The sequence below is a fragment of the Saccopteryx leptura genome, chromosome 6 (genome assembly GCF_036850995.1).
Source record: "Saccopteryx leptura isolate mSacLep1 chromosome 6, mSacLep1_pri_phased_curated, whole genome shotgun sequence".
Lineage (NCBI taxonomy): Eukaryota > Metazoa > Chordata > Mammalia > Chiroptera > Emballonuridae > Saccopteryx > Saccopteryx leptura.
In genome coordinates this window covers 159510146-159530610 of record NC_089508.1, presented here as the reverse complement: position 1 = coordinate 159530610, position 20465 = coordinate 159510146, and the positions used below count along the sequence as shown (strand labels likewise).

The 20465-nt window shown below is 47.1% G+C and overlaps 1 protein-coding gene across 1 annotated transcript in view; it reads left to right on the top strand.

Moving 5' to 3' along the window:
- The first annotated feature begins 377 nt into the window (after positions 1 to 377).
- SPOCK1 (SPARC (osteonectin), cwcv and kazal like domains proteoglycan 1) overlaps positions 378 to 20465 on the top strand; it is a 541468-nt gene continuing 521380 nt past the window's right edge. Inside the window, exons 1-2 of the mRNA XM_066342163.1 lie at positions 378 to 699; positions 1277 to 1456. Of these exons, the coding sequence (XP_066198260.1) occupies positions 391 to 699; positions 1277 to 1456 (489 nt within the window). The 5' untranslated portion in view covers positions 378 to 390. The remainder of the gene's footprint in view (positions 700 to 1276; positions 1457 to 20465) is intronic.

Here is a 20465-nt window from a genome sequence, read left to right as displayed (position 1 = left end):
AAGGTAAACACAAGGATGTAGATAGAAATCATAGAAACGGAGGCCAGAAGGCTGTCCTAAGACAGACAGCAGTGGGCATGGTATAAGCATGGAGTGCAGAGACATGGGTGGGTGCACGCCCTGGGACGGGCAGTGCAGAAATTCACTCACCCCAGGGAGACCTTCCTAAGGAATGTTGATTCAGCAAGTCTGGGGAGTGAGCCAGGAATCCCCATTTTTAGGAGCCCCTTTCTCCTCCCACCAAGGCGATTCTGACTTTGGTGGCCCGACGACCTTCCTTCCCTGTGAGAATGCCTCAGTGCTCGCCGGCTTCTTGGCCTAGTATCCTCAAACCGCTCAGCCTTCTCTCGCCAGCTGGGGCCTGAAAGCTAGTTTCAGTCCCGTATTAATATGTGGAGAACATCCCGGGCTGTGCTAGACCAGGGGCGCCGGGCTGTCGGCCGGGCGGCACACCAGCGTGCGGCCGCCAGGGGTCGCCAGAGGCCTCGGCTCGTACGCTCTGGCTCCTCCGCCAGCGGACGCCGCGCCCGAGCGAGCCAGAGAGCGAGCGGAGCCAGAGCGCTGCGGGCTCACAAAGCGGCCGGACGCGTAGCGGCGGGTGGCAGGAGCGCGAGGGAGCAAGAGGCCCACCAGCCTTCTCAGCGCCCGCGCCACAGGAGCTCGAGCAACTCGGACGCGGGGACCCCGGCCAGCCCCAAGGTACGTGCCCGCGGAACCCCGCGCGCCCCAACTTGGCGTAGTTGGGACCTCCCCGCGGCCACCTAGGATCTGGGGGCATCTCCGCGCGCCCCTCTTGCTGAAGCGGTAGGGTGGGCGAGGAGAGACCCTCCCAGCTGCGGTGCCCACCCCCGCCCCGTTCTGCCTGAGCCTGCCCGTGCTCCCCCTCTTTCCCTCCGAGCTCTGGGCACCGTCTGGGGGAGTGAGTCTTGCGGACCCGGGGCTGCCCGTTTCTGTGGAGGGGGACTGAAGCCTCCCATCTGGGAGTAATGGTGTCGGGGGCACCCAGAAAATAGCTGACGGGGTCTTCTGTAGTTTGATAGCAGCTCCTAATTTGTGACGCAGCCTTTTCATTTGTAACCGAGTCCTCCCCCCAGCCCCCATTCGTGAGAGAGGTCCCCAGGTCTCTAGATCCCCGACAGGCGCCCCAGGTGTGCGAGGGACGACCCTGTCCCCGCGGTGAGATCCCCGCCCCGGGGTCGGCGGTGGAGGCGCGCGGTCCTCGGTGCTCGCCACCGCCTGCCCTCCGTTCACCGCCCCGGTGCCCCCTGCCCCGCAGATGCCAGCGATCGCGGTGCTCGCGGCGGCCGCGGCGTGCTGCTTGCTCCAGGTCGACAGCCGGCACCTGGAAGCGCTCGCGGGAGGCGCGGGCCCCAACGGCAATTTCCTAGACAATGACCAGTGGCTGAGCACCGTCTCCCAGTACGACCGGGACAAGTATTGGAACCGCTTTCGAGACGTGAGTACAGCCGTCCCCCGGCCTTACGGGCGGGGCAGCCTCCTTGATAGCTGTCTGGAGCGGGGTCGGGAGGGGACTGGTGCAGACCCCCCCACGGCAGCTTGTTGGTCCCTGCTTCTTGGGCTGCGTCTTGCCTAAGAACTTTAAAGAGAACTTCGGAGGCTTAATTCTCTTTGCCTGTTACCTGTGGTCCAGGTGCGTGTATTTGTAGGACGGGGAGGTGACTGAAGTAAAGGTGATATGAACAGTGCGCAGCTGCCCAGAGAGACGCTCCCTAAGCTTCTGAATTCTAACGTTGATGGTTGACTTTGTCAAGCCCCCTAGAGAACCTCCCTGGGCAGCAGTGATTTGGACCATCTCTAGGGTGTGCCAGAAGATTCTCTGCTGTAGAGGTGAGGTTTGGGCTGAGCCTCCCTCATTTGTTAGAGAGCCAGGTGTTTCAGGTGTTTGGAGGGGCATGACAACGGGCCTGGTAAAATGGTGGGGGAAAGGGAATGTGGTGTTTTGATCTTGAACATTTTTTAGGGGAAAGGAAAGAGAGCAGGGAGCTCATGGAGTTGGTCCCCTGCCCTGAAGAGGAGTCTGGGTGGCAGAGGATTGCTCCTCTGGGGAACTCTGGGAGGGGAGGAAGTCATTCTTGGGCACCCAGAGGCACATCTGCTGCCTGCTGTGCCCCAAATATGCCCCAGAGGATGCAGGGGCAAGAGGCACCTAGCACAGTCCAGCAGCAGGTGGCATCCCCACTGTGCTGTGGGAGCTGTTGCCAGCTCTTTCTATTCTGCCCAGGTGGCTGGGGGTGGGCACTTCTAGATGCCTAGGGAAGAAGTTTTGTGATACTTAAGATTAGGAATGCCTGCCCTTGAGAGAGACGTGTGCCCAGAGCCTCTGTTCTTGTCAATGGGCCCAGGGCTTTTAGAGGTGGGAGATGTGTGGGAGCTACCCTCTTTCAGTAGATTTCTCTGAGCCCCATCCCGGGTGTTCCCATCCTGGATATCCCCATTCTTTGCAGAGAGGGAATCTGAGGATTCCGATGAATGTTTTCTTTTACTTTCCAAAGAGCACCTCTCCAGAGGAACAGGTGCACTCAGTCCTGAGTGAGCGCTTCCCTCTCCTCTTGCTGTTCTTTTTCCTAGTCCCTCCAGTTGACTGCTGGCTGCTTCTCTTTGAAAGGGGCTTTCAAACACTTCCAATATGCCACTAGTTATCTGGGCTCTTAATTTTGCAACAGATATTCTTCCGGCTCCTCCCACTTGCCCATGAGATCCCTGCTGTTCTTCCCCCTGGTCCCTGACCTGTTAATGGTTGGTCTTCAGTCTCTTCTGTTCAGCCCCGAGGAGCCCTGCACTGACTACCTTTGCCTGTGGCTGAAAAAGGTGTCCCAAAGGAGCTTCCATTCATGGACTCACAGAGTAGAAATCATTTTTGTTTCTTTTACCATTACATTTTTGAAAGAGTTGAGAAAGAAGGAAAATGCTTAACTCTAGTCCTAGACTTGGCTACTTGGGCCAGGTGTAGAGGAGAAGGGCCCTTTACAGCTTGGTTTGCACGGAGCTGGGCCAGCGGAGAGCCACTGTGGCCTTAGTGATGCGGGAGGTTTTCCTGTGCTTTCTGCCTGTTCTGGGTTTTCTAGTCGCAGTGTACCGTAAGCATGACATTGTTCTTATTTCCCATTTACCTTTACATTTTTAACTTAAAATTTTTTCTTTTCTTCATTTTTCATCCTTCTTGCAAATGGTGATATTTTTTTATCCTCGGATCAGTGGTTTCCAAATCCGACTGCTCATGAAGCTCACCTGGGGTGCTTGTTAAATTATAGCGCCAGCTCTCTCCCCTGAGATTCTGAGTCCACATTTCTGGGCGACTGCTAGAAAGCTGTGTTTTAAACAAACATTCAAGGTAATTTTTATGATGTTTAGGAAATACCACCTTAAATATTGTAAAAATGTCCATCCAGCACGTAGCAAAAAGAGAAAAGCTTCTTTGTTCAAATATGTTGCTTTTTTGTTTCTGGAGTTATTTTAGGTGTGAAGCTAATATGTATTTTAGGCAGCATGTATTCTTTTCAAATCATAATTTAATCCTTAATAACATTAAAAACATCTAAATATGTTTTAAAAACCCCAGACTTCTTTATCAATCATTTTAACTGCTGCATGGGGTCTTCTGATGCCAGTCATAGATCAGACATAATTTAATGCCATTAACCTCTTTAAAGTGTTGTGAAACTCAAACTGGATAATCTTTTAGGCCAAGGCCAAGTGTCTTAGTTTGGGTTGTTTACTTGGAATAACCACAAAGCCTCAGCCTGCTGGGACCAGGGAGTGAAAGATTGCTTCCCATGGAAACCAGCTAGCTGTTCAGTGGACAATGGATGAAGCCCCAGCTAGTGCAGTTGCTCGGCCAGTCTGATAGTTTTTACTGAGCCAGGCCTTGCTTGAGGTTGACAAGATGTAGCTTCTCCATTATTGTTTTAGTTGTTTTGTTGAAGCCACGATGACTTTGAAAGACTGCCCTGAGATTGTTGTTATGATTCTTGTCAGTTTTTGGACATCTCTGTGAAAGAAAACTTGTTGCTATTCGCCTGACCGATCACTTTCTTGCGCTTGGGGGAGAGATAGTTGGAAGTAATTTTTGAACTTGTGAAACTGAAAACTAAGGGCTTCCTTTAGAAAGCTTATAATACCCATTGGTGGTGTCATTGGCTAATTTCGAAATAGAAATGATGGCACTCTGTGTGCTCCATGCTCCCCTACCTGTTGAATGTGCTGTGACATTGCCAAAGATGTCCTGATAGCTGGTTCTTGTCGCGTTGAAGTGGACCTATTGCTCTTGTACTCAGATAACCACTGTCTCCTTTCCAGAAGTAAAAATGTCAGGATTTCTCCATGTCTTATTACCTGGATTGATGGATCCAGGAGGAATATACCATTCAGATGTTAGGAGACATATGCTCCTTAGATGTGTTGGTGTCTGTTAGGTTGGTTCTCATTCTTTTTGTATTAATGCAATTTATATTCCAGTTACACAGTTGATCATTCTTTTTATAAAGACTAGCAGTTGGGATGTTGAAGCCAGATGGAGACCCCCAGACACAGTTTTAGGGTGGAGAAGATGAAGAAGGACAGATGTTCGTATTTAGTTGTACAATGATTTCCCACTTCCAACCATCACACATCTAACTTCTATGTGGTTTGAGGTTGAAGAGTCAAGATGCTACAGCCATTGTCCTGATTTATTTTCTGAATCTTATTTGGCTTTCCATAACCATTCCTGTAAGGAACATTTCCTCTGTTTATGCTTATTCATTTGTACATTCATTCACTCTAACAGATATTTGACTGTCTACCATGTGCTAGGGTAATTGGCTCTATAGGTGAGCAAGATCAATAATGTGATCCTGCCCTCTGGTAATCTCTTGTCTGCCAGATGAAACCCTTTCTCTTATACTGTCACACATTTTTGTCTTATCATGTTTTCTTTTTTTATTTTTTTTAAATAAGCTTTTCTTATTAAGGTAATACATGCTGGTTATAATAAAAATTTAAATATTACAGAAATAGATAAATTAACATTAACGGAGCACTTAGCGTACAGGTCATTGTTTAAGGTACTTTATGTATGTTACCGCACGTAATTCATAACAATCCCAGGAGAGATATACTGTTATTATCCCTGATTTACTGGGAGGTTAAGTCTTTTGCCCAGAGTTACAGAGATGGGCTGCAGAGGAGACTGGGCTGGAACCAGGAGTCTGATTCTCAGCCCTCACTGTACACAGCAACCAAACCAAAGTGGAGCGGCTTTGGCTGTGAGCCGCCACTGACAGCAGATTGCAAGTCTTTCCTGCTTTATGTGGAAGGGTAGTCAGTGAGGAACCTCAGGCTGAGACCAAGTAGAATGGGAGGCCAGGTGGACACAGCTTATTGTAGGGGTCATGCCAGGGCTTATCTTCTGCTAATGATGAGCTTCTGATTTGATTAAAATAATATTGTTGTTTACACCAAACATGACATTTTCTTTCTTTTGCACACACAAAACTAGCCCTGACATTTAATTCCAGGATAATTACCGTTAGCCAGCCCAGAGAATCAGAAGTGTTGCTTTGGCTGGCATTTATCTTACTCCGGAGTGACCTGAGTTTGTAATTCTAATGAGACCACAAGGGCAGGCCTGCCTTCTTTCCTTACTCGGTGGGGTTTGGTGGTCTTTGTAGCAGAGCTGGGGTGTCAGTGAGTGTCTCGTCTGCTCATTTGATCTTAACAGCTCAGTTGTAGTGAGTTTCAATGAGAAGTGGGGCTTATTGATAGAATGGTGGCTGGCTCAGTGGGTGAGGTAGGTGACCAGAGAGGTGGTCTGACTTAGTGGATCAGTCATTAATCTGTCACCACAGAACCTCGGCTTGGAATAGAGAATAGCAGAAAATCATTTTGATTAAACAGGTTCAAGGAGACTTGAATGAGTTTGTGATCCTGACTCTCTTTAATGAACCCACTCTCTTAAATCCCCTGTATGAGATAACCACCGATAGAAATAATTATTCCACAGGAGTCATTATAAAGGGACACTTGGAAAGTTGATAGGCCTCAGACCATATCTGTGTTCTCTGTCCTTACCTCCGGTTTGCCCTTGACCGAGAAGACTTAGTCTTTCCGGCGAGAATGGCAGAGCTTCTTGTCCCAGGTGACCTTCCCAGGCTGAGCCCTGGGCTTCTCCTGGCCCCCCCCAAACCCTGCCTCCATGGTACTTTAGCTGAACTAGATTGCTAGGAGGATAAATACTCCCCTATATGCTGATGAGATTGTTTTTAAAAGCAAGAAATAGTCCCAAATGGATTACTGCACCTGTAATACTTTCCCAAGGGGGTGGGACCTAATCATTAGCCGAACTATTTAATCTTGCTTGGAGAAACAAAGTAATGTTAGTAATTGAGTATTTCATAATAAGTCATTTCTTACCCATTTACTCAATAAAATATATTTCAACCAAACACACTCAAAGCTCTTGAGGTGGAGGCACATCACGGAGCAGAGCCCACTCTTCGCTGGAGCTCACAGTCCAATCTCGCCAAGTATAAGCTTGGGTCTTGGCTAGAGCTTCAGTGTTCTCATCTGTAAAACTGGAGTGACCCCCTCTACTCTGTAGGGTTGTGAGGAGTAAGTGAGCTTATGCACAAAGTAGATGCTCATGGCCTTTCAGTGGCCAATGGGCCTGCTGTTCTGATTTGCCCTCTGAGGGCGGCTTCCCTTCCCTTCAGCTCTGGGAGCATGAGTAAGCTGTTGGCACTCAGCTGTAGAGGTGCTCTCTGTCTCGCATCTCAGAGAAATGCTGGGGAAGTTTGTTCCATTATCCTTGAGCCTGTTCTGGGTCTACTGCCTGCCGGTCTGGGAGGCCGTGTGAGCTCCCGTCTGGCTCAGGCTCTATCACCTCCAGTTGCAGCTCCTGGCAGAGGTGCTCTCCTTTGTATTCCTCATTACACTGGACCTCTCCTGAAGCTGGCAACTCTCATCATGATGGATCTGAGAGGAGGGGTGCCCAGCTGTGCCTGAAATTCTAGTTACTTGAAGAGCTCCCCAGGGAGCCCTTTAATGCCAGCTAAGCCCTAATTGGTTTCCCTTTTTTTTTTTTTAAGATTTTATTTATTCAATTTCAGAGAGGAGAGAGAGAGAGAGAGAGAGAGAAAGGGGAGGAGCAGGAAGCATCAACTCCCATATGTGCCTTGACCAGGCAAGCCCAGGGTATTGAACAGGTGACCTCAGTGTTCCAGGTCAACGCTTTATCCCACTGCGCCACCACAGGTCAGGCAGGTTTCCCTTTTAATGTTCAGCTCCGATCCACTTGCCTCCAGTCATCTCAAAAGGTAAAATCTTCATCTAGTTCTGGAGAGTGTCCCAGGCTGGCTTTGGGGGGATAGGGCTCCTCTGTGTCACTGTCCGTGGGGAGGCTCCTGCAGGTCTGGCCAATGCTTCCTGTAGGCTTTAGAATCAATAGGAAAATACTAGGATGACTGGCCAGGCCTTTGTTCCTTCTATCACAGGTACAGCTCTTGGGTTCCATCTCATTACAAGCTGTTGGAAGACCTATCATTCACTGCAGCCAAAGCAGTGAGCCTGGTTTAGGAAAACCCAAACAGCGACAAATAGTCAACTCAGGGTATGGTGGTTTGTTGGTGCAAAAATGTTCTCCAAATGCCAGCTAGGTGCCAGGTCTTTGCTAGGCGCTGGGCGCAGATGATGGATACAGGATGTATCCTCCCGGAGCTTATGGTCCAGCATGGCAGACAGAGAAGCAATCACAAATAGTCCTTGAGGGACAGTTGAGAAAAGCGCTCCTGGTAGAGAGTCAGAAGCTCAGAGGATGTTTCACGGGAAGGGGAAGGGGAAGGAGAAGAGGAAGGGGATCGTTTTGGTCAGGGACTGCCTCCCTGGGAAAGGCAGGGACTGACTGGACCACAGGGCAAGCCAAGTGAGGAGAGCCAGGTGAGGGGAAGAGGTGCTTGTGTCCTAGGCAGCGAGCCAGACGTGTTGGTGTGAAAGTCTTAGAGTGGGGGAGACCTTGCTGTGTTTCCATCAGACATGTTTGCTCTGGGAATCCCTTCAGTAGCAAGCTTTCTCAGTTCATTTGAAAAGCACGCTCTACGCATTTCCAATGTAATCCACATTTTGGGGGTAGGGGAACGAGTCACCTGTGACAGGTGAGGTACACAGTTGAATGAAGTACTTGGAGGGGTGGCCTGTTCTCTTGTCCCTGCCCTCCATTGTGCTTCTGTGTCGTCTTCTGCAGCCCTCCCTGCTGTGTAAACACCCCCCACCTCACCTTCCCCTTTCAAAACATACTTTCTACCCCTCTCGCCATGGGAGCCCCTGAGTTCTCCCTCCCTCTGTGATCAAGTGTCCTGGGCTATAGAGCCCCTGCAATTCCCAGTGCTGCTCAGAGATAAGGGTGCGTAGAGTTTCTCGGGCAGAGTGATGATTTATGACGTTTATGAGATTGGTGCATAGAGGTGGCTCCTTGCCCTCCTCCCTGTCCCCTTCCACCACTACCCTTGCTGAGACCCAGCTGGGTGCCAGGCTTGGAAGCTGAAGATGAAATGCAACATTTCTATCCTCGGGCTCACAGTTTAGGGGGAGAGACAGCATGCATGCAGTTTCTTCACACTATGTCAGAGTGCTGAACAGTGTGTGACCTTTCATAGCCCCTGGGCGTGGGTCCTCCCAACGCGACTGTGACAGGCATGAAGATAGCGGTTTCTTTATGCGGAGAAAGGAAGGTGTGTTCAGACGAGTGATGTGAATTATTGGAGCTTCTCCTAGAGGGATAACACTTATGTCCAAATTAACTTGATTGGGTTGCTTTTCTTATGATTCTATGCAAATATTACCTTAGGTGACATACTCCCTCGATACTCTCTTGATACTTTAAAATGAACTTTTTTTCTTTGGCGCAATGGGGAAGGGAGGCAGGAAGGACACGTTATACAACTCTTTGTAGTAATTTACAAACTCTTCCTGGGCGATCTTCAACACGCCACACTCCAGAAGGCACTGTCAACATTTCCCAACATAATTACGTGCTGGGTGAGCAGGATTTATTCAGTCTGTCGGTGCCCGTGATTGGAGCAGGGAGCAGAGCTTCCTGCAGGCGTCCCAGGCAATCCTCGCTCAGATAACAAGCGGAGGAGACAAGCGTGCCGAGAGCTGAGGCCTCCACCTCTCTATTTGCTCTCCACCCTTGCTGTCCCACCATGTAGATGGACTTACTCTAACTCAGTTCTGGAAAAGGCCTGGCCAAGTAGAGAGGAGCAGCCGTGGCCATGGCAAAAAGGGAAGATGCCCAGAGGGAGGTGCTAGAGCCATGGTTCTCAGACTTACATCTTTATAATCTTGAAAAGTCACTGCTGGGGCTTGTTTGAAGTATGGATTTCAGCCTCTTACTATAGAGCATAGTCTCTGATAGGTCCAGGGTGGCACCCAGGAGCCTGTTCAGGTGATTCTGGTACAGGTAGTTCTCAGACTGTATTTTCAGGAATTCCTGGAGAATTGTTATGCATCCCAAATATCCAGCACCATTAGCTCCAAATGAATAATAAAATTTTAGATAAAATGAGCATTTTGTCTTGTAGTATTCGATGACTGTGTCCATTGTCTTCCCCTCTGTCAGCAGGACCACTGGTGACATCAATGGAAAGAAAGGTCTTTCCAAAGTGTGTATCTGCATAGGTCTCAGCAGTCATCACTGTCGTGATGTAGAAGAACATTTGATTCTTGACTGGCTTCCAGGGCATTAGGGGCACTTGTTCACTTGAGCACAGTGGAATTGATGTGGAAGCTTTTACATGACAACGTCCAAGGGGATCATCTCACCAAATCTTCCTGTCTTCAGAGGGGCCTGAACCCAGCTGAGTCTGGTCTGACTTTGCATCTCCTCTAGCAGAATTGATATGTGTGCGCGCACATGAACAGAAGGAAATTGATTCTGACATTGGCTTTAGTTTATAGAGAGATGGCTATTGAAGCTGATGTGGTTCTGAGAGCATGGACATGGAAGGGGTGAGGACCGGGGGATGGGACACAGGTTGTTACTCTCAGATGAGGCGGTCCGTGGGCATGGACTGCAGACACAGTCCGAGGGCTACAGGCTGGACAGTGACACTCTCTGCAACTCTCTTTTTGGTGTAGTAAATCTTTTTGCTTGGTAGGGCAGAATAGAGGACACACACACACACATACACACACACACACACACAAAGTCGTCTCATCCAAGTGTAGAAAGTTTCTGAGGCTCAATGAGATTGATACGAGAGGAAATATTTCTGGTTCTAAAGCCATTCCATTGCCCACTGGACAAACTCTCAAACTTTGCTTCACCTCATTTTGCCAAATTTCCTCTAATTGATGGTATCTGAAATGGTTAAAATCATTGCCAAGAGGGAAAGAGAAACAAGTGTATTTAACAGATTAGTGTGGCTATCTGGAGTCTTCCCGTAGCCCCATTGCTAAGTAAGGGACAATTAGGTAGTTTTTGCATCTTTCTATGCTTGTTGAACATGATGACTCCTTTATGACTTTGGTGGGCTTGGTTAGTTGGTGTCCGACACTTTTATTTGGCCAACACACCATTTCCCATCTGAGTCAGTTAACCTTGCTATGACTCTGGACCTGGCCTATGATCTTTGACCAGTTACCCTGAATGAGGCAAATAAAAATGTCACTTCAGTGAATGAGAGAATAAAAATACTATCTATGGTAAAGATAAAATAAGGCTGTTTTTACTGGTTTTATATAAGTTGTGTGATTTTTATATGATAGAGTTGGTGATTTAAAATTTCTTTCTACCTCAGAAGTACCTCTGTGTTTTAAAAATATTTTTATTTATTTATTATTATTTTTTTATTTTTCTTAAGTGAGAAGTGGGGAGGCAGAGAGACATACTCTATGCACCCTGACTGGGATCTACCTTGCAATTCCCATCTGGGGCTGATGCTCTGCCCATCTGGGCCCACTGCTTCATTGCTCAGCAACTGAGATGTTTTAGCACCTGAGGTAGGCCAGGGAGCCATTCTCAGTGCCCAGGTCCAACTTCTTCAACCGAGCAATGGCTGTGGGATGGGAAGATAGATAAATAGAGAGAAGGAAGAAGCAGAGGAGTGGAGAAGTAGATGGTTGCTTCTCCTGTGTGCCCTGACCAGAAATTGAACCTGGGATGTCCATATGCCAGGTTGACATTCTACCACCAAGCCAACAACCCAGGGCTAAAAAAACACTTTTTTTGTTTCCATGGTCATCCTGGACCAAGATCCTTGCCTTTGTGGTTTCCAGATCCTGGTGCACAGATTCAGTTGGTCTGTTCCTGTCTTCATATATTGATGCCACAGAGACTTGTTGGCCAGGCTACTCTGTGCCAGGCCACTCTGTGCCGGGCACTGTGCCGGCCACTTAGGAGGCAGCAGGGAACAGTACCAACCTGATTCATGTCCTGTGGAGTCCACAGACTTTGTCTGAGACAAAGTGAGGAAGAAAGAGTGTGTGGTGGTCAGGGACCTACTGGGGGTCCCTCTGCAAAGGAACCAGAGCAGTCCTCACAGGCTGGACATCCAGAGGCATTGTGACCCAACCCACATCTCTGTGGGAAGCAGCATAAGCATTCATCTCTGAATCTCTCTGGTGGGCAGGCTACTTCAGCTTACCTCAACTATTACTGACATATATGGTGACCTCTGTTATTATGTCTGAGTTTAGGGACCCACCCAGACACTGCCAACAGAAGGGTGCAGGGCTGTGTAATCGAGGTGGAGCACTGCTTAGATGAGACAAGGCTTGAATATGAACGCTGAGAATGGTGAGTTCAGCCTTATCAGAGGTCTAGGTCAAGGCTTGTAGTGAACAGAGAGAGGATCACAGAAAATATTTCCTGTCTTCAGCAGCCCTGGCTGGGTAGGGAGTATATTTCATTGACGTAGAACCTACATAGAGCAAAGAGTACCAATCACAAATGTACTGCTTGTACACTTCCACAGAGTGAACACACCCATACAACCAGGTCCAGAGATAGAACCTTATTGCTTCTCGGCCTTTTGGCTAAGATCAAGTCTGAAGTGTCAGAATGTAATCAGCATTTGAGAAGGTAGTGTCCCTTGTAGCACTACCTTATCCCCTTCCCAGATAGGAACTCCCCTGGCTTACAGTGCTGTAGATTACTTTTGCCTGCTTATATACTTCTATAATAGAATCATAAGGATTTGGGGAGTGGGGTGGGGCTTGGCTTCTTTTGCTCAACATCAGATTTGTGATGCATGTCTGTAGCTCGTTCATTCTTATTGCCTTGTGCGTATTCCACAGTGTGTTTACCTGTTCTGTTGTGGAAGGACATCTGGGTGGTCTCCAGGCTTTGACCATTATAGAATAGCACTTTTTTGGGCATGTCTTTTGTGGACCTATGTATGCATTTTTTTCCTTGAGTACATACCTTGCTGTAGAATCCATTGGCTATAAGATAGGAGAATCTTTAGCTTTTAAAGATGAGACTAAATAGTTCTACCAATTGGCTGTGCCAGTTACTCTCACACCACTAGTGTGTGAAACTTCATTGGGAACATTATTGTTTTGCTTCCCTACAGTCTAACTTGTACGTTCAGTTCAATAAAATGTATTGAGCATCTGTTACACATCAGACAACTTGCTTACTCTTATGGAGCCTGTGTTCTAGTTGGGGGAGAGAAACAATACAGAGATTAAGATAACAACAGTTGGTTGTACTATAGACAGAAATATACTAGGCTAACTTGATGGGGAAAGGATAGTCTCTTCAGTAAGTGCTGTTGGGAAAACTGGATATTCACATACAAAATGATGAAATTGGACCCCTTCTTATGCCACTCACAAAAATTAATTTGAAATGGATTTAAGGACTTTAATATAAGACATGAAACCATAAAACTACTAGAAGAAAAGATTAGGAAAAAGCTTCTTGACATTGGTCTTGGCAACAATTTCTTTTTTTTTTTTTTAAGACCTGATACAAACAGCATAACCAATGTAAACAAAAATAAACAAGTGGGACTGTATTAAATTAAAAAGCTTCTGTGAAGCAAAAGAAACAATAAAATGTAAAGGCAACTTATGGAATGGGAGAAAATACTGGCAAACCATATCTGATAAGTGGTTATTATCCAAAATATATGAAGAACTTTTATAACTCAATAGAAAAAATCCAAATAACTTCATTTAAAAATGGGCAAAGGACCTGGATGGCATTTTTTCAAAAAAGGTACACAAATGGGTAATAGGCACATAAAAAGATGCTCAGTATCACTAATCAGGGAAACGCAAATCAAAACCACAATGAGATATTGTTAGAATGGCTATTGTCAAAAAGACAAGAGAAAAATTCTGGGAAGGATATGGAGAAAGAGGAACCGCTGTGCACTATTGATAGTGGGAATATACATTGGTCTAGCCACTATAGGAAACAGTGTGAAGGTTCCTCAAAAAATTGAAAATCAAAACTACCATGAGATCTAGACTTCTCACTTCTGTGTATATATCCAAAGGAAATCATCACTTTCTCTAAAAGATATCTGTACGCAATGCTTATTGAAGCATTATTCACAATAGCCAAGCCATGGCAACAACTTAAATATTCTTTGACAGATGAATGGATGAAGAAAATGTTCACACACACACACACACACACACACACACACACACACAATGGAATGCTATTCAGTCATAAAAAGAAGGAAACCCTGCCATTTGCAACAACATAGGTGGTCCTTGGGGGCATTATGCTAAATGAAATAAGTCAGACAAAGACCTCTACTGTATAATCTCATTTATATGTGGAATCTAAAAAAGATGAATTTATAGAAACAGAGTAGGCTGGTGTTTGCTTGTGTGTTTGTGTGTGTGTGTATGTGAGGGGGGTTAGCTTGGTGGAAATGAGGTTATTTTGATCAAAGTGTACAAACTTCCAGTTATAAGATGAACAAGTTCTGGGGATGTAATGTACAATATGGTGACTATAGCGAACAGTGTATTGCATACTTGAAAGTTGCTAAGAAGCTAAATCTTAAATGTTCTCAACATAACAACAAGAACAACATGGTAACCATGTGTGGTGTGAAGGCTTTGTTAACCTTCCCTTGATACTCATTTGGTAATATATATGTGCATTAAGCTATCACATTGTACAGTTTAAACTTACACAGTGTTATATGTCAGTTACATGTCACTAAAACGGGGGTCGGGGATAGGATGGAGATCAGAATAAAGGGAACATGGAGGAGATGTATTCATGCCCTTAGCTGTAGGGTTACCATTATTCTTTTGACTTTAAATTGTTCTTGTTCCACTTTTAAGGAATAGATGATTTAAAAAGAGAATTCAGAAGATACAGAAAAAAAGAAATAAATCACTTTCCTTCATATGCAATCACTGTTAACACTGTTTTTTTGGGTCTGTTTGCTTCTAGAAGACTTTTTAATGCCACAGTTTTTATTTTCATGGTTGACATCATGCTGCCGATATGATTGGGTGCTGTCTTTCTTTTTTCATTTAATGACAGAGCATAAACATTTTACGATATCATGATGCTCTTCTTTGTAAATGACATTTTAATGGTGTATATTAGTCCAGTGAATGTATGTACTACGATATACCAAACTAAAATATCTGACAATAGACAGTTTCCATTTTCCCTTATTCTAAATATCGTATAATTACATGATGAATGTTGTGGGTACACAAGACTCTGTAGAGTTAGAATTATTTCCTTACAATATAGTCCCAGAAGTAGAAACATGGGGTACTGGCATGGGCATTATGAAGACCACTGTCGTGTTACCAGGCTGTACTGCCCCTGCCCTGGAACTATACAGTGCGCTCACTGCACCCCTCACAGCATGGGCTCTCTGGGGTGGTTTTGGTAAGAAAGGTGTGATAGGAACATGGCAGCACCATGCAGTTACCGAGTCGGCACAGGAGGAGGCTGCATGCAGGTGCCCTGGCGGGGAGTTTTTCTCTGAACCCTCTTGATTCTGTCGGGGAAGTGGGTGTGAGAGACGCACAGCTCACCCGGAGTTGGGGAGCAGCAGCCGCCTCACATCCTTACCTGGCCTTCTGGATGACTCCCAGCGCCTGCCCTCTGAAGATCCCTTTTAACTCGTTGTGGAGATATTAATGAATCCCAGCCTCATTCATAATGAGGAGCAGAAGCAGATGCTCCGAGCCAGATTTCAAGTCCAATTGCTACTGACGGCTCCTGTACAATGTATAGATTCTTTAATGCCCTGGTGGCAGAGGAGGTGAGAGGAGATCATTAAAAACCAGCTCCATCCACACCGGTGGTAAAGTGGTTTCTCCTGCCGAATACAGACAAGGCTGGGCCCGCAGTTCTGTCTTCATTTGTGTTCAAGACATCTACCTGGGTTTCATTGCCCTGTATTTCCTCCCTGTGCGCCCACCGCAGGCCTGTCTAACAGCTCACCTCGGAGAAGGACTTCCCCTGCGGCTGCCGGCTCGGTGGGAGCTCTGTACAGGCCTAGAGCAATGGTTCCCATGGACTGGTGGTGTTTGCCCCCCAGGGGGCATTGGCTATTGGCCATTGGCCATTGATCATGTTTAGAGATATTTTGGGTTGCTGGGACTGGGAGTGAGGGTGGGAGTGCTGCTGGCATCCAGTAAGTAAGGGCCAGGAAAGCGGCTAATGGTCCTGGAATGCCCGGGACAGCCTCTCTCCCCTTCCTCAAATGTCAGCAGTGCCAGGGTGGGGAAATGCTGGCCTAGGGATATGGCTGCTCTCTCTCTCTCTCCCTCTCTCTCTCTCTCTCTCTTTTAGTGTACGGTGTAGTCCAGGGTGATAAAACTGAGAGTTAGGGGCATATGCTGAGCCATTCTTTTCATTGTTCATTTAAGGAATAATTGTGGTGAGTACTGTCCTAAGCTGTGGGGCACCGTCACAAACATGGGGCGCCGCCACAAACACGGAACACCACCACAAATGCTGGACCCTGTCACAAAAGCGAGGCACCACCACAAACACTGGACACTGTCACAAAAGCAGGGTGCCACCACAGACGCTGAACACCACCACAAAAAAAACAGGCAGAATTCTCTGCCCTCGTGGAGCTTGCATTCTAGACGTTTGACTTTTCCAGAGCCAAGATCAAGCAAATATATAAATTAATCTTTATAGCCCTCAGGAAATCTGATGCATTATTGCAGCCAATCAGATTATTTATTATTGCAGTAAAAAAACATATAATTTTTGTTACTTTCCCACAACAAACAGCCACAGGGAGTTATGGTGTAAGACGTGTATTTTCCTGCGAGTCCCGGTGACTTGGCCACATTGTGGGTCAGAGAGGCTGAGGGGTGGGAAAATGCAGCAGAAATCATTTCTGTTCCTGAAAGAACTGAATCTCCAGGTGGGTGGACTGGTTCCTCTCCCTTGACCCTTGTTTCCCACTGTCTCCTGGGTAGGAGCCATTATTTCCAACAAGACGATCCTTGTTCACAACTCATTTCTTTTTCATATACTGCACAGCAAGTTTTAATGAGGCACCTCTCTTGATTCTGTAGCGGTGACAGCCAGTGCCACACAGCTCCATACGGGGACCTGTTCCTCACGCCGAGCACTGGCTTTGTGTGTTGGAGGCGCACCTGGATTGCGAGCACCTCCATTCCTGCCTCTGTGAGGGGGCCACGTGTTCAGCACACACTTGAGGATGGACTGGGAGCCTCCTCTCTTCTCCTCTTAATTGCAGCCCTTTTCCCTGGGAAGGGGAAGGGGAAGGGGACACAGCTCATAAGAAAGTGATCGAGCCCATTTAGCCTTCCAGGGGGTAATTGATCAAGCTTTTCCTTCTGGTTCCCACAGTCTGCTGGCCCACACTGAATCCATATGGTAGTAGAGACGGGGAGAGTAATTTCTCTTGAGAGTAATTTATCTCTCTTATCTAGTTGGATGTTTCTAGCATCTGTTTATGGATGTGTGAAGCCTTAGTTCAGGATTACAGGGTGTATTGTGCTCTGTGCCCCATTGAAACACCCTTGTGCATTTCCACTGTGTCCCTTTCTCCACTTAAAGACCACTCCTCTTTTTCTCCTTTATTCTGCACCCTCTTCAAGCCCCATCAGTTCCTGTCTCTAATGGCCAGCCTGGGTTGCTGTCTGCCCTGTCTGGTCTCACTCCTGGGGAAGGTCGAATGTCTTAGGCATGGGCATATGTATAGAGACAAGGTCTTCTTTTTGGTCTGGTCTGAAAGCTCATTTCCACTTTGAAGATTAACTGCACACCAACAGAACTCTGTTGTGGCACTAAGCTAAAAGTGTATCTTTCTCCTTTCTAGCCTTGTGTTACATCAAAAGACCCACCGAGTTCTTAGGCATACTTTAGGGGGCGTAAAGGAAAGAGAAGAAACCAGTGTTGCCACACCTTGGCTCCTCTGTCCACAACTGTTTCTGTAGCCCTGGAGCCGACTTGGCCATTCTGTTACTGGTTGTCTAATAGGGAACCTTGATACCCAAACAAATGTTTTTCAGTAATTTTTAGATAATTTTCTTCATAGTTTTTAAATGTGACACACTCTTCTGTGCTCTCCTCTCCCCTACACAAAGTTAGCATTTCTTTGAGATGGTTTTATAGCACATGGAACTGACCGCTGTGTAGCAGAGGCTCTGCAGAAGTAGCAGATGTTGACACACAGGCAGGAAACTCAGTTTGTATCATAAAGACAAGGGGAGCAGGTGAGAGTCACTACTCCTCCAGTTGTTTTGGTCAAGTAAAATTTTGAGTTTGAAATACACTAGATCATCTTAATTACTACATACCTGTGTGCTAGGCATGGTGCCAGGACCAGGATGTGGGGATTTTTAAAAAAAGAATTTTATTGGCTCTGGCTGGTTGGCTTGGCTTGGTGGTAGAGCATCGGCCTGGCATGTGGAAGTCCTGGGTTCGATTTTTGGTCAGGGCACACAGGAGAAGCAACTATCTGCTTCTCCACCTCTCCCCCTTCTCTTTCTCTCTCCATCTCCTCTGTCCCTCTCCTTCTCATCTCCTCCTGAAGCCATGGATCAAATGGTTTGATCAAGTTGGCCTCAGGCACTGAGGATGGCTCCATGCCTTGCCTCAGGTGCTAAAACAGCTTGGTTGCTGAGCAATGAAGCAGCAGCCCCAGATGGGCAGAGAGCATCAGCCCCAGACAGGGATTGCCAGGTGGATCCCAGTTGGGGCACATGCGGGAGTTGGTCTCTCTGCCTCCCTGCCTCTCACTTAAAAACAAAAAAGATTTTATTTATTCATTTTAGAGAGGAGAGAGAGAGAGAGAGAGAGAGAGAGAGAGAGAGAGGAGGGAAGAAAAGGAGAGAGAAGGAGGGGAGGAACAGGAAGCATCAACTCCCATATGTGCCTTGACCAGACAAACCCAGGGTTTTGAACCAGTGACCTCAGCATCCCATGTCAACACTTTACCTACTGCACCACCACAGGTCAGACCAGAATGTGGGGATTTAAGACTAAGTCTTGGCCCTCAGGAGCCGATGCTCTTCTTGGGTAAATAAGTAAACAGACAATTGCAACACGGTGTTGTGAGTTAATGCAGGGAGCACAGAACACTGTGGGAACCCCCACGAAGATCACTGGGTCCCATTGGAGAGGTCAGGGAGGCCTGCAGGATGAAGGATACCTCTTTGGCATTGTGCCCTGTTGGGAAGATCAGATGAAAAGGGCAAGAGGAAGACCACTGTGAGCAGAGAAGTTTCTGGAGAAGCATCTGTTGCCCAAATAAACCCCTGGCTCCACCCTGCCAAGGCTAAGTGTGTAGAGAAGACCCAATTCAAAACCCACAACTGCATTTCTCAAAAAAGCTCTGTTCTCATTCTTGTGGCCCCTGCGTTGCTCAGGAGTCTTTCATAGAACGGCCCCGTGAAACTCCGGTTACTGCCTGCCTTCCCCTCTCCCAGCCATTTGTTATGCAGCTTGACTTAGTTTCTTCTGGCCAAAGACCTTCCATTCTCTTCTGGCTCCTTAGGTGCCTTCCTACCTCTTGGCCTCTAGGCTAGAAAAGGACAGAATTGTTTTTCAGAGGGGAGGAGCTGGGTAACATGGATTGGGAGGATTGGACACTTTTCCATGTTAGTGAACCTTCCTGTCACACCCAGGGTCCCATTTTGGCTCTTCAGTGCACGCCCCTCTCCGTGGTGGTCCTTGAGCACTGATCCACTTCTGGACACAGTGTGCTCAGATACCTAATCATCTCTCCGTGCTGTACGTACCCTCTTTGTGCAGAGAAAAACAACTGTGTCTCTGGAACGAAGAAAGGAGGCCATGTAATAGGATTAGTATGCTGTGGTTGGGGGGGCTGATTAGAACCAATTGTTGTGGGGCGATATTGACTGTCTTTTGAGAATTATTTCAGTTGTGTATGTGTTTTATAAGGAGAGCAAATGTGAACAGCTGCAGCTTTCTGAGACCAGTCAAAAACATATGTACCTGTTTACCAAACATGTATGGGCAACCAGCTTATTGAGAAGTTTCAATTTGGGAAATAAACATGAGTCAATTTTGTTTATTTTTAATTGCTGCTTTCCCTTAATAACTATTTGGGCAGATTCCATAGCTTTTTTTCAGTTTTAACTTTAAAACTAAGTCCAATTGAGTTTAAAATTTCCATCTCATATCAGATTCAGAGTTTTCTTCTTCGCCTGCATGGTCTACACTTGCGGCTTGAGGAGTGGTGTGGTGCTGAATGTGTGATGTTTGTGAAACCCTGTCCAAGCAGGGTTGGTGGCAGATGGGCTCTCTGGAGGGCCAGGCAGGGGACCTGACTACACATAACTCCTTGAAGTGGTGCTTTGACTCCATATTAACCTCTTGCTCCCTATTCCCTTTTTACCAGTAAGGATAGGCTGGGTTATGCTGTGGTAACAACTCCAGAGAGCAGCTCTTTGACTTAAAACAGTGAAGGCTATTCTCCCTCATGCTACGTACCTTGTATGGGTTGGTCGGGGCTCTCATCCTGGTTGTCCCCAGGGCGACAGGCTGATGAAGGCTCCACTTCCAGGTGTTCACAGTCCCTCTGATGGGAGGAAGAGCATGCAGCAGAACCTTGCCTTGGCAACTCAGCGCATCTTCTTAAACGGGACACCTTTTTTGGGAGCAAAGCAAGTCACATGGCCAGACCCCACATCAGTGGGGCAGTTAGGGTGATCCTACCATGTACTCGAGAGGAGGAGAAGTCATGTGGTGGTTGGCCAATAACATTGCTAACACCCCAAGAACATCCTCACTCTCAGCCTGATGCTAAGAAGGTCCTCTCGCCTGGCTGGTGATCTGTGGAGGGCTGCACACAAAATGACTCCAGTTCAGTTGCCTTCTACGTTCCTTTGTTTCCTAAACCCGCACTTCTTGCCCCACGGAACAGCGGGAGAGATGCCTCCCTGGGGGCCCCTTCTCTCCTGTGGCTGGTCCTCTGAGTCCTCTCTTCTCCGTGTAGCTTGTCAAGGACAGGTCGCCA